At 36.3% G+C, this 15,327-nt stretch overlaps 1 protein-coding gene across 1 annotated transcript in view; it reads left to right on the top strand.

Annotated features, from left to right (window-relative positions):
• The window catches only part of LOC131857749 (uncharacterized), a 133,692-nt gene extending 120,360 nt beyond the window's left edge, over positions 1–13,332 (top strand). The window contains exons 3-4 of the mRNA XM_059210458.1: positions 12,344–12,610; positions 12,985–13,332. Of these exons, the coding sequence (XP_059066441.1) occupies positions 12,344–12,610; positions 12,985–13,332 (615 nt within the window). The remainder of the gene's footprint in view (positions 1–12,343; positions 12,611–12,984) is intronic.
• The last annotated feature ends 1,995 nt before the right edge of the window (positions 13,333–15,327 follow it).

Genomic DNA, 15,327 nt, shown 5'->3' with positions numbered 1-15,327 from the left:
CGATGGTGTGACTCTTTCTAGGGTTTTTGGAAAAAGTTGTGTGTGAGTATCCAAGAGAAGGGATACGTGATTCTTGCCAGACCAAAAGGAGAGAAGTGATACCTGTAGAGTGTAAGTGCAGAAGGTAAAGAGGAGCTTAAGCATATCTGCATTGGCATTGAGTGTTGTTACCAGGTCAGTGTAATACCTGTTGATCTCTAACCACCTGAACAGTTGGAAAATCCCTTAATAGGGTAGCCTTAACCGACTTGCTATAAATCCTTTAACAGGATAACTCTAAGCTACTGAGTTTGAAGTCCTTTAGCTATTGAGTTATTGAAATCCTATAACAAGGTTTAATCTTTAATCGGGTATTGTAGCCATCCCTTAAGCGGGTGATCTGTAACAAGATCGGTTCTTAGTAGAACCTATTGTAATGTCTCTAACCAGACAAGGTTCCTAACAGAGCGGACTTCCAAAGAGTTCAAAAATAGCTTGTGGGTATTCATCCCCACTGTGGTTTTTCCCAGTTGGGTTTCCATGTGAAAAATGTGTGTGTCATGTGTGATGCTTTGCTATTGTTTGTCAGACATATGAAGGTTCTTTGTTTTATGCCTATCAATAAAACATGTTGAACTAGCTGTTATTATGATCTAATGATAGATCATCTATTTATGCATAAGGGTGAAATGGTAGTGTAGTCTCAAGTTGAGTGAAAGGCCAAGTGAATAACTGGTTAATGCTTGTCTCAGACATTCTTAGCTTTACCGATTGCACTCTGTTTCAAACCGGTATCTCTGTCTGCCAGTCTTTTGAAGTGTTTGTTGTCAAACCAGTTTAAGACTATATTTTTTCCTGTATTGATTCACCCCCCCCTCTCAGTATCAGTTTGGTACTATTTTCTCATCATTGAGTTATCAAATACTTCACTGGGGGCACTTCTGGCACAACAAGATGACAATAAAAATGAACAAACTATCTATTACATCAGCAAAACATTGGTGTCATATGAAATGAACTATACTATAATAGAGAAAGCATGCTTGGCATTGGTCTTTGCATCACAAAAATTAAGGCACTATATGTTAGAACACTCTATTAAGCTTGTAGCCAAGATTTATCCACTCAAATATCTTCTTAGTAAAGCAACGCTTACAAGAAGATTGGCCAAATGGGTTATGGTTCTTACAGAATTGGATATCGAACATGTGGAATGTAAAGCCATCAAAGGATAGGTTATTGCAAACCAACTTGTTGATGCTCCACTTGAAGATAGTCAACCTCTGCATATAGAATTCCCAAATGAATCAATCATGCACCTTACTAAACAATCATGGAAGATATTCTTTGATGGGTCTCTCACTCAACATGGTTTTGGTGTCGGAATTCTTTTTATTACTCCCCAAAAATACTCAATCCTAAAAGATTACAAGATTCTCTTCCCTTGCACAAACAACATTGCAAAATATGAAGCTTTGGTAAACGGGATCAAGCTGGCAATCGAGTGGAAGATTGTTGAATTACACATCTATTGAGATTCTCAACTCACTATCAACTAAATCAATGATCTATATTAGACAAGAGATGAGAAAATGATGCCTTAAAAGAAGATGGTGGATGATCTCAAGAAATAATTTACCTTCCTATCATTTCAACAGATCCCCAGAACAACAAATAAAGTAGCAGATGCAATGGCCACCTTGGCATCTATACCACAGCTACAAGAATCTAATTTTTGCTTTGAATTTCTGGTGGAAGTGTTACATTATCCTGCCTATGATTCTCCTCAGTCCCAGATGGTCTATTCTATTATTGGACATGACTCATCTCATTATAGACACATTTACTCTTACTTGCGTGACCAAATTGTCTCTGCTAATCTTTCCCGAAATGAAAAAAAGGAACCTAATCCAAAATGCGTCACGGTACGTCATCATTGCTAACGACCTATTCAGGTGGGGTTTAGATAATACTTTGCTTAGATGTCTAGAAACTGAGGAGTCCCAACATGCTTTATCCAAGGTTCATTAAGGTGTTTGTGGATCCCATTCAAATGATCTCGCTCTTCCAGCTGAGTCTGAGCCACTGTCAATTATGACAGCAGCTCTGCAAAACGTGCTCTCATCGATCGCCCTGCATTAGTCCCCTTCTCTCTAGCAGCCTCTCCACCCCCATCTCCACCCTACTCATCCCTCCACTACTAAACCTATGTCGGAGCTGCTTGCTCCTCCTCAGTCCCGCCCAATCTCACTCCTACATGCCCTAGGGATCTGCCCTCACCCCTCTACTATCCATCCTTAGTTGGAACCCTCTTGCTGCTAGCACCAGGATCACCACCTGTCTGCCTTGGAGCCTCAGCTCTCTATCCCAATCCCCATGCTAGTGCAAGGGCATCATCCTCAACATCCTCAATATGAGGAGATTTCTCTGCTAGATCTGTGAATCGAGGGAATGGATGCTGCTGAAGCCAATCACTAAACTAGGGCAATACCCCCGCATCCACCACATCGTCCAAATAGTCCCATCTCAGTCGCTGGAGACTAGTCAGCTCCTGCATAGCCAAGGCATAGGATAATCATGGAGACCATCCCTGTCTCTCCTCATCCGCATAACGTGCATAAGTTGTATACTCCTAGGATATCCTCTAAGGCCGGCCATACTGTCTCATCACCCGTGAAATGATGAATCGCTCAACAATGGTCTGTGATCTCCCATTGAGAGGGCGTGTAACAAAAAGGTCCTTGCGAACCAGCCGCCAGTCATCCCATGGCTCTAAGCCCTTGTATGTTCTCCATACTATGGCTATCAAGTCATCAAGCTGTCATCTCCAAAAATCTATCTTGCCCAGATGGGGTTGTGTAATATAACCGGCATACCTATATATAATTGGTTGTCGAAGCTCTCTACTATCATCTACCACCGGCTGACAAATGAGAAGGTGCTTCCAAGCCCAAATCTTTAAAATATATACACCCGTAGCCATGCTCCTACCATCTCTGTACACAATCTCATGCATCTCTTGATACATGTGGGCCAGTATACAAGAACCCCAGCCAAGTCTCTAAGGGGTCTCAACCAATCTCTCCAGCATCCGACCCCATCCACAATGGAAAACCTACTACCCTCTATCTGGCATCAAAAAACAACCAATGAAACCTGCTAGAACACATGCCAGCAGGAACTCCTCGCTATATCTGCTCATCAATATGTCCCAACTTATGGAATAGGTCAAAATGTCTGGATACCTAAATACATGCCTAACCGCATGTAATCCAAGTAACAGTGTGGTATCATAATCCACCTTATCCCTAGCAAAAGTGATACAAAGGATCCTGTATACATCCTTGGGAGTGATAGCAAACTCCCCCACTGGCAAATGAAACGTGTTGTGCTCTGAGTGAAAACGCTCAACCAATGTTGTGAGCATTCCATGATTAACACAGATATCAGGTAATCTCAAAAGATGAGTCAAACCACATAAATCAACCTGAGCCTGCTCAACCTCAGATACATGTTGTACTAATGCCATGGTGGGAGGATATATGCATCTGAAGAGCATAGGAGGTAATCAAACCTGCAAAAACCCAACAACAAACATCAGAAAACATTCCAAATAAGCCACGACAAGAAATAAAATATCACACAAATCCAACTAAGTCAAGTGCAAAATCAAATTTTCAAGTTTAGACCTTCAAAAATGCTCATTGTTTCCTGAATGACAAAACACTGAAGGGCAACATCTCGTACGAGTCAGGAATGGCTCTCGTATGATAAAACATTCACAAACGACAAGTTATAAGACCCTGCATGAAAAAATGGTCTTTTTACTAACATGTCATATGACACAAGGGTAGGGTCTGAATGACAAATCTAATGGTCCCAAATGACAAAAGAAAATTTAACAATTACTCATACGAGACAGAATCCTGTCTCGCATGATAAAATGTAAAACCCGACCCCAAACATGCCAAAAACTTGAAAAATGAACAAAAAAATTCAAATTTGAAAACATAAAAAGGCTGAAGATCGATCACTTACCGCGGGCTCATAGTTTCAGGGTCGATTATGACGTCTTTGGTGCTCAAATCGATGCTCACGAGTAGGGACCACCATTTTTTTCACAGAAGGCTTTTTGAATTTTTAAACTTGGAGGGTTAAAATGATTTGAAAATGACACTTTCGGCCCATATATAGCCAAAAACCTAATTTTTCAACTTGCTCCAATGGACATGAAAATTGTACCCTTAGCTAATTTGCCCGTTCTGACTCCATTTTCAGGATCGAAATCAAAATTCGAGATCATTTTGCTAGTCAATTTCACAAAAATTTGGACCACTTACTACTTTTCATCAAAAGCTCATTCTCCCTTCTAATTGCACTCAATTTCTTGTTATTCAACGTTGAATCTCAATTTATTCTACAAATCAACTTTGCGCTCAATTTCTTATCAATCAATGCAAAATTTTCAAAAAAAATTCCTCTGCATCAATTTGTGCTCAAATAATTATCATTGCTCAAATTTTCCTATCATCATGTACCCTCGCTATCTATCGATTTTGCTCCCGAGGGGGCATACTCGTGACCTTATGACCTCACATCTTCAAATATCAAGAAAAATTTCAAATCTTCATCAAAAGTTGAGCAAAAATCCTTTTCAACTAAAGAAAATCAATCAAATTCTTATCGCTAAGGGGCATCTCAACTTCATCGCTTCATTTCAAGTGGAGATCTCTCGATCATCTGAATTGAATTAATCGATAGGGGCATATCAGTTTCATCGCTTCATATCAAGCTGATATTTGTCTTCATCTGAATCAATCTCTTAATGTTAATCAGTTTCATCATTTTTCATCAAGCTAATTATTCGTTTAAACTCAATCAAGGGTTTAAAGAGTATCTTCGATCACACTCAATCTAAGCAGGTGTTCTATATTCATCGCTTTGGATCAAGATGGATAGTTTATCTTTGCTCATCATATCTTGATCAATCAAGTTCAAGATCAATTTTTATCATCACTCATTGTGTCTAGATAAATCAAATTCTAGATCAGTAAGATCCACTTCTTGATCAATCAAGTTCAAGTTTGGTATCTTTTGTTTTCTATCATTCCTAAGTTCAATCAAGTTCGGGAATGGTATCGCTTTAATCAGACTTCATTCAGCTTCATCGCTTCAAATCAAGCTAAAGACATCACTTTTCATCTAGTTCGTGATCAATCAAGTTCAGAACTAGTATCTCCTAGACATCAAATTTTCTTTGAACCAGCACGTTGCTCGCATATTAATTCAAAGAGAGGAAAATGTAATACCCTAAAAATGGTCATCTAAACCATGGGCCCCTAATCTTGACAACGTCACGAAGGTCCTAACCAAAGGCAATTAAATCAATCTTGAACACACAATTAATTCTTTAATCATCAAATGTCACATGGCAAAATTAATCAACCAATATTAATTAAATATTTATTTAATTAATTGACCATTCCAAGTAAAACATTTTTAAACAATTATCTTATTTATTTTATTAAATATCCTAGTATATTTAATTAAATAAATTAATTTGCCATCAAATATTCAAAAATGAAACAAATCAAAAAAGGAATTAATTGGAAAAAAAGAATTAAAATTGAGAAAAGAAATCAATTGGAGATAATCTTGAAAAACAAATTAAAAATTGATAAATAATCTCAAAGAAAGCAATTAAAACAATTAAATATTAAAATTGAATGAAATAGAGAATAAATCAGTTTTTTCTGATTTTATCTTAATTTTAGTGCAATTTCCTTTAAAACTGAGAAAAGCATCCAATCACATCAATTCACCTAGATTGTGCTTCCTCTTGGAAAATATTGACCTCTCATCATCATTTGATCTCAGCCTTTGATTTCGTTCTGAATTTTCTATAAATTCAGGCCTTCATCTCTCATTCAGAAGATCCTGGAGAATATAGTGTTATTATGTTGTTTTTGCTCTAGGTTCATTGAGAATATTGCATATTAGTTATTTCATATTGATTAAATCATTTAGTTTAATATTGCTTAAATCTTGTTAGATTAATCTTGCATCCATTTATCTTAATATCATGCTCATATAGATTAAATCCTTCATCTTGGTGTAGTCTAGTCATTGGTATTGCTTATACAAATCTGAGAGCAATCTTATACTCACATCTTTTCGAAGGCAATGGGTCACTTTGTTATGGTTTTCTTATTCATGCTTATATCTGACTAACCATGTATCTAATGACTTAATTGAAGTGTTGTGTATTGTAGATACAGATCCTTAGTCCACTTTTCACACATACAAGTGTATGCCTTGAAGTGCTTCTATATAGCTATTACAGTTTATTAGACACACATAGGATTGGGATTCTAGCTTCAAGGCCTAGCCGAGATGATCTAGCTTCTAGTACAAAGGTAGCTAAAAAATTCAAATTTGGTGTACCCTATGGAGTTGTTTCTCCACCTTCAAGTTCTCCTTATCAGTCTGAGAAACCTGAAGGAGACAGATAAAGTAGTTAAGGAACTAAAGAATCAAAATGCATTGGATGTGGCGATGCATACATACAAGGGCTAGTTCTTGAAGAGCAAGGACAAGAGAAAGAGCACCAACATTACTTCAGCTTCCCCTCCATTCAACAACAACATTGGGAACACTAAATCCAAAACCCCCCAGAGAGGAAGGGGGTAATATCCCAATATAGGATGGGATTGGTTCTTAGCATCAGTTGGACAAGGATTTTTATATTCTAGTCATCGAGGGAGGATAGTTTCTTATCCATGAACTATTATTGACAAACTCCACAATATCTCATTTTTTAATGTGCAAGCTCAATAATATTCCATACGAGGAATAATTAACCTGCTAGAGTATGAGAATTAATCAATAGGGAGGAAATGAAAGCTTTGATTACAGAGGATAGAAATCCAAGGGGATTGAACATGGGAAAATGAGCCACCTTCTGATCCTTCCAAACAACCCACTAATGGAGGAGAAATCAATCCATTCCCTAGTTCCATTTCTACCACCATCACCTAATCCAATTATTGTTGATTCAAAAGCTCATTTGAATTCATTAATGGGAAATATTCTCCATTTGGGGGTCCAACCGTCCATCTTGAACCAAGGGCTCTACAGAGGGAACTTAATGAAGGACTACCGAGTGAGTAGACTAGTTGGAGTTCAAGAATATCTTCTCCTCCATTGGGGGTGTAGGCGGCGGGTGGGAGGCCCTAGATCACAACTATAGTGTGACTAAAATTAGCCACCGAACGAGGAATGAGGAGAAAACATCTAAAAAATGCTCTCCAATTAGAAGAAACACTCAACACAAATAATCCATAGGAATCCTCAATAAAATAGAGATGTGCTAACACCACACTCAATAACTGAGGGAATAGGATAAAACATATGAATCACACAAAAGGGTCCACATGAAGGGTAAGTAGTGAGTTCTTTCATCAAGATGTGGAAGCTAACGTCACTTCATTTCGTCATTACTTGTACATTATTTCTACATCCCAAGGAGCTTGTTACTAATACTATCCCTTCAAAAGGTGACCTAACAACAACCCATGGGTTGATACTTAGGGGGATAACAATCAACCAAACAACACATAAACAATATGGTATTCCCATACCTATAAATAAAACATTACGTCTATGGATGATTATAAACTTCACCATCCCATGGTACAAAAAGAAAGTACTGGTAATTAACAAAAACTAACAACTACAATGGTATTAGATATTAACATTTATAAGGAGTTATCTACCAACAACAATATCAATACCTAAGAGAGAAACTCATTACTTTTCCCATGAACAACAAAATTAAAATATTTTTTCTAATCACAAATACTCCTAGCATCCAACATAATTTTTTATTTTTAGAATGACATTTCTTAAAACTCACTTTGTTTTACATAATATAAAACTAAACACCAAAGGCATACCTATTAACAAGGCATATTGGTCCTCCTTAAATAGGAACTATTTTGGATGTGTCAATGCACTTCCCCTTCCCAATGATTTTGGATCTCCATGTCTCAATTAGACTATTGGAGGTTGGCCTAATTGGTAAATTTGTTGGAAAGAGACACTATTCCGATGATTTTGGTAGAGATTTGTGCATGATAGATGTTCAGGTGTTGTCATTGATGGCAACTCAGTTTGTAGATCACATCCGGTGTACATAGATTTGATTTACTAGAAGTCATTCTATTTATAAGGCATAAGTCTAGAAGGTGGAACATAGTTACTGGTAGAGCATGAGATCATTGTGCACATCTTGATTTGGGGTATGTATTTTAGTTTGTAGTGATCAAGGAAGTTGATTCAAGATTTGAGATAGATTACTTCATGATCCTGATATCCGATGTTGAATTATGTGCAAATTTAGAGCTCCAATATCTGGTAATTCAGTTAGGGAAGAGTTATTATGGATTAACATGTGTTGCAAATTTTTTGGGATAATTTTGCTGATCAGTTTCATGTTTGAGATGATTGGGCCGACTTATGGGAAGCATTGTATCATCTTGTTTTGGTACGCAATCGGACTTGTGATCATTTTGAGTTGACTTGGTGGGACACGTTTCATGTTGTGTATTATGTAGCTTTGTGGAAGCCGACTCAATAAATGATTCTTTTGGATGATGTAGATATATAAGATTGATTTGATTGATCATTTTTGGTGTGTGAAATATAATGGGAAGTTTGTGTGAGCTAGTTTGTAAATTTGGTGAACATTGTTTTGCTCTGGTATGTGATAGAGAATAATAAAGAATAATATCAATTTAGTTGCAAAAGAAATTATGAGCCTAACTGGAACTGTATTTTGGATAGTTAGATGCTACAATTCAGTTCATTTATCATTGTAATAATTTTGTATTATTATGTAAGGTAGTAAGCCTTCCTCTGAGTTGTAGCCCTTTTGTAATTGACTAGTGAGCTCTAGGCAGTGTGCCTGAATGCAAGCGCATTCCACTTTTGTAGTATTGATTTACTACTGACCATAGTATAATAATATTGTAGGTACTTAATCCCAACATAGTTTTCCCTTTCTAGGTTTCCACAAAAAAATATCGATGTTATAATTGTGTGGTTGTTCATTTTATGTTTCTACACTATGATTACTTTCTCATGCATAGGGTGGTATAAGAATCAACTTGATAAGTTTACAAATTATAAAATATTGATTCACTCCCCTCTGAGTATTCATTGATTCCAACAATTGGCATCATAGATTTGTGCTTTGGAAAAAGCCTAACAATTTGAGGATAATTTGGGAGATTGAATCAATGGACTCCAGTTTACAGAGACAACTTATTGTGGCATTTGAAAATCTTGATGCAGTGATGAAAGAAAAGAGTAGCCTGGAAAAGAAATCTGGATACAGCTAAAGACTTCATTGAGAACCTGAAAGGTCAATTGAACACCTCCAGAGAAAATAGAAAGGATTTGATGGATAAACAGTGTTGACAAACAAACCTTATAAGATAAAATAGATGAATGTGAGAATTTGGCTAGGGAGAATGTAGTTTTGAAGAATGAGATGCAATCTATTGTCATGAAGCTAACTACTTGGAGATTGAGGACCGGAAGAAGAATGAAGAAACCCTGAATCCATCACTGAAGGAAAGATCTAATGAATGTTGAATATTGACATTTGGGAATGATTAGTTGAAGCTTGAATTAGTGCAAACAAAGAATGATGGGCAAGAACTTGAAAGGCAGATCATAATTCTAAGAGATGAGCTGACTACTTCTAATGAGTACAAAGAAAAGTTTAAAGCTAGTTCAGCTCAGTTAGACGAGATGCAAGAAAGTCAGAGACATATAAAAGACATGTGACGAATTGGATTTGAGAAAGGAAAATCCTCTGATTTTGGTCAAAGCAATCATCAATAGAAGAACAAGAAACCTCTAGTAAGACAACCTAATTCCTATAAATTCAATGGTAAATATTTTGTTTGTGGTAAATTTTCTCATATGGAAAGTCAATGCAGAAGTAAGATGAATAATGGAATGATGAATAAAGTGATGAACAATGGTACTACCTTTACCAGTCAGTGTTCAATATGCAAAAAATCTAGTCATAAGTCAAACAGATGCAAAACAATATTAAATGACTTTGAGAATAAGAGATGTTTTTCTTGTGGGATGTTTGGACATTATCTAACCAATGCAATATGAGACCAAATCAGATGAACTTTAGACCTATACAAAGGAATGTTGTATGTCATGCATGCAACAAACTAGGTCATATTGCAAGAAATTGCAGAAGCAAGAATGCACCAGTGACTAAGAATACATCAGATGAAAAAGGAAAAGCTTAGGTGGAAGAAATCAAACATCAGCCAAAGAATATGTGGCTGAAAAAGGAAGATTCAAATGTAAAAAATGGGTTCACACCCAAATCTGGTGATGGAACCTCATCCAATAATTAGGGCATTTTTTCCTTAGGGGGAAGATTATCATGTAGATCTTTAAAAACCCCTTGAGGAGATCTGTAGCTAGTCAATGATGGTTGTAGATGATGAAGATCAATTATGAAGTTGATAACTGGAATATTTTGCAGTGGTTTGATAATCCGATGAATGAAATGATGAAAAACAGTTTATCCAAAAGACTTTAGGGTTGAGCATCTATTACAACTTGAAATTAGGATTTTGGTGGATTAAAAGGCATTTTGATAACAAGAGATAAGAGCAAAGAAAAAATAAAGGAGTGTTTAGTAGATAAATTCAAGCCTAAAGCAATCTATCAGAGATCTCTTGCACCTGGTGGAGAATCGTAAGGTATTTTCCATTTGTGAAGCTATCTTTCCATATCCATATTTTGAAATGGTATCTGCATCTACATCTGGTGTTGTGACTCTGTTGGTGGGCGAAATTTCTAAGAGGGCAAGGCCCTTGTTCAAAAGGAACCCATTAAAATCTATTGAGGATACTGAGGATGATTTGTAAGGTGCATTTTCTTCTATTCCATATGGTGTACTCCAGAACAAAGATATTAGAGCATATATTTATTCCAACATTGAGGACCTTGGGAATGCATACACACTTTCACTTTAAACCAAGCACATGATGGATAGTTTGGGAAATTTGAAGTCAGAATATAAGTCACTGCAAGATAAGGGTTTCATTCTTGATTCATCTATTTCTTGATGTTTGATGAACCAAAATGGGTTCGATACATTCTGAGCCAAGTAGATGATGAATTCATGTGGCCGTATCAACCCCATAAGATCACCAGGAAAGTTGTTGAAGCAATTACCTACCTAAGTGCAATAGATGAAGTCCTCGAATTAAGAAAAATACAGAATACAACATTAACAAAGATTACCAGATCCAAGTTTGATAGTTGGTCGATGACTATCAATGATATTATAAAGCACGATGTTAGATCTTCCTCGATGGTGTTTGGATATAAGATTTATCAATCCAGCAAGTAGAACTATGTATCCAGCATGGCCATATTTGTAGCTTATGATATTTTCAAGGAAGGGAAGAGGTATGATGTTTTCTCAGTGCTTCTTAGTGAATTATTAAGCAACCTCAAGAAAATTAAGCAAGACCAGAAGCATGCACTCAAGTTTGGTTCCTTGGTAGTTTGCATGGCTTTGCATTTCTTAAATGAGATCCCTAGTATTCAGAAGATTCAATGGGTTTATGATAAATAGGTTGTAGTTCAAATAAAGGAAGGGTTGCAAGGTTTAGGAGATATAGTTGCTCTGAAATCCACCCTGTGGGGTTACATCAAATATTTTCTAGCCGTAATGCATTATAGGGAAAGAATAGCTAAATAAATTATTGAGAAATATGAGAAAACCATCTACATCATGGTTGATAAGAACCAATGTCACATGGAGGCAGTTGAACCAAGAATTGTCTGGGTCATTCCCATGGGGTATGAGGATGACTTTATTACACTTGATGCATATGCTCAATACCCGTTGAGTCAACTAGTAGATGACAAAGAGGAGAGGTTCAGAACTTGTCAAAACAAAGACATTGATTTGCACAAAAACTTTACCGGACCTGCTAGGAAGAGGAAAGTAAGGAGATAAGTAGAGGAGTTGGTAGAACAGATGGGCATATCTAAGGAGACTGTACAAAGGGAAAGAGAACAAAACATGTTGAGAAAGACTTGATAAAAAAAAGACTAAGCGTGTTTCCAATCCTCCAAAGAAGACCAAGCCAAAACAGTCTCAGTTTGCACCTACTTTTGGTGTGCAAAATCCCATTCCTCTATCCAATCACAGTCTACATCATCAACTAGTGGGGTGGAGAAGAGGAAGAAGGAGAAACCTCAGAGAGTATATGTTGTTACCACTATTGAGGACATGTAGACAGAATCTTAGGAGGCAGTGACAGAAGTAAAAAAGATAACCATCTACACTAGAGTAGTGAAGAAGCCACAATCTGGTGGAGCTCAACAATCAAAGAATCCCAGAGATGAAAGTGAATCATTCAGGAAGGCCAGAGCCAGCAAGCAGCAGAAATATGAGATTGATGCAACTCTTAAATTTGATAAGATAGAAGGTACATTTGATATAGTTCCCCCATTGACCTTGAAGGAGTTAATTGATGAACTTATTAAGGATCAAAGTGTAGTTGAAGAAGCAATTGTAGAATATAGAATATAGGGATGCATGTAGTAAACTATGATGATAAGGATCAAAGTGTAGTTGAAGAAGCAATTGTAGAATATAGGGATGCATGTAGTAAGACATTAATAGAACTTGCATCTATGATCCCTAAAAGTCTATATGAAATTTTGGATGCAAGAAAGCTTACCGCTAGTTAAGCGGGTGAGAAAATAAAAGAATATGTGCTAGTAAATCTATGTTCCATTATTTCTAGAGATGATGTAACCTGGTTACTGAAACTTGCCAAGGATGGATTATGAAGCAAGAAAAGGGTAAATAAGCTTATGATAGGGGAGAAAGATGAGGTGATAAAGGAAACTGAAATAATTTTGACATAGTTTTTGATAGATTAGAGAGATGATGTAAATCTAAAAGAACCCACTCAATATGCATCTATTCCAGAAGTAAATATAGCTTTCCTCGGCAAGCCCAAGGATCAATCTCTTGAGAAAGCCACTCCAGAAGGACAAACCAATGATCAATCTCATGTTGATAATGATAATACCTCTGATGTTTCTATACAGGATCCTCTTGTTATAGAAGTTGTGTCAGATAAAGTAGTTGAGGAGTCAGTATATGTAGAAAAGGATGCAAATGATGGTAAGAAAGATGGAAAGGTTGAGAGTAAAAAAGTTGTATCTGAGGAGAAAGGGGAGGAAAAAGAAGATCAGAACTCTGGCCACAGTGGCAAGAGACACTAGTACTATTAAAGGGAAACAAGTTGCTACTGATCTAGATGATTTTGGTCAAGGGTCAATTGACTTGAGTTCCTTATCTCAAATTCAAGCACTTAAATTGGCAACCCCAGCTCAAGCCAAAGCCAGTGAGGACTTTCTTGAGTTCTATTTTGTTGATAAGGAATTAATATCATTGGTTGGGGATGTTGGAAAAGATTATGCCATCTTTTTAATTGGATACATCTGATCCCTCTAGTAAGATCAAAGGTTTGTTAGGTGCTATTGGTTATCATTTTGAATCTTTGGAGAAGGCAGCAAATATTAAAGTCTTTAATCAGTTTAATGCTATGAGGTTGAAAACATTTTTTAAGATGATTGAAGATGATAGAGTCAGCCTAGTTACTGCACTAAAAGATATTCGGGATGCAATTGATGAAGGAGGTAATTTATACAAGTCATGTCTAATTTTTCCCAAATTCACCATGAACATTGATAAGAAAATTAGGGAATGTGAAGCCCAGCTAGCTAGTATATCACAATCATATGCACCCCAATCTATCTTGGCTAGTAGTTTTCAACCATAAGTTTTGAGCATATTAGATAAGATTAAGAGTTTAAATCGGGATAAGGAAAGAGTTTTGGGTAGAGTAGCAGAGTTAAGGAATCTTGTCACTCCCCAGATAGATTCTTTAATGAGCATCATGCAAGATGCTAAGCATGCTCTGGATTCCAATATTCCGACAGTTAGAAGGGGAGTTAAAATGCTTACTTATTTCTTCAGTGGGGTAATCAGTATTTTGGAGAGCTTGAGGAAAGCATGAGATAAACATTTGTTGTCCCTTATAACATTTTTTATAGACATCTTCAAGTTTTTGTAAGCAGTTGTACATATCTTTGTATATCAGTTTGGGCGGATCATTTATCTTTGGGATTACAATCAAAGAGGGAGAGAGAAAAGTGAAAATTTGAGAAAATTCTTATGAGAAGCTTGTAAATTGGAAATTGTGTGGTCTTGAGTGTACAATTAATTCAATTCATTTTTCATAGTGTTTCCATCAATGCCAAAGGGGGAGATTGTTGGCAAGAGACACTATTCCAATGATTCCAATAGAGATTTGTGTATGATAGATGTTCAGGGGTTATCATTGATGGAAAATCAATTGGCAAATGATATATGGTGTACATAGAATTGGTTTAACAAAAATCATTCTATTCATAAGGCATAGGTTTGGAAGGTGGAACACATTTACCGATAGAGCATGAGATCATTGTGCAAATCTTGATTTCAGTGATATATTTTGGTTTGTGGTGATTAAGGCAATTTATTTAAGATTTGAGATAGGTTACTTTTTTATCCTAATAGCCGGTGTTTAATTGTGTGCAATTTTAGAGCTCTGGTATCCGATAATTCAGTTAGGGAAGAGTTATTCTGGAGTAACGCATATTGCAGATTTGTTGGGCTAATTCTGGTTATCAGTTTCATGTTTGAGATAATTGGGCCAAGTCATGGGAATTTTTTTCTCATCTTGTTTTGGTCTACAATAGGGTTTGTGATTGGTTTGAGTCGACTTGGTGGAACATGTTTCATGTTGCGTGTTATGCAGTTTTGTGGAAGCTGACTCAATAAAAAATTATTTTTGATGATGTGGATATATAAGATTGATTTGATTGATCATTTTTTGTGTGTGAAATAAAAAGGGAAGTCTATGAGTGATTTTGTAATTTTGGTGAATATTTTATTGCTCTGGTATGTGACAAAGCAGTATATCAGTTTAGTTGCAGTAGAAATTATGAGCCTAACTAGAACTATATTTTGTCATAGTTAGATGATATACTTTAGTTCATTTATCATTGTAATAATTTTGTATTACTCTGTAAGGCAGTGAGCCTTCCTCTGGGTTGTAGCCCTTTTGTAATTGAGCAATGAGCTCTAGGCAATATGCTTGAATGCAAGTGCTTTCCACTTTTCTAATATTATTTTACTACTAGCCATAGTATAATAATATTGTGGGTACTCAA

The sequence above is a fragment of the Cryptomeria japonica genome, chromosome 8 (assembly GCF_030272615.1).
Source record: "Cryptomeria japonica chromosome 8, Sugi_1.0, whole genome shotgun sequence".
NCBI classification, from domain to species: Eukaryota; Viridiplantae; Streptophyta; class Pinopsida; order Cupressales; family Cupressaceae; genus Cryptomeria; species Cryptomeria japonica.
This window is presented reverse-complemented; position numbering and strand designations above follow the sequence as displayed.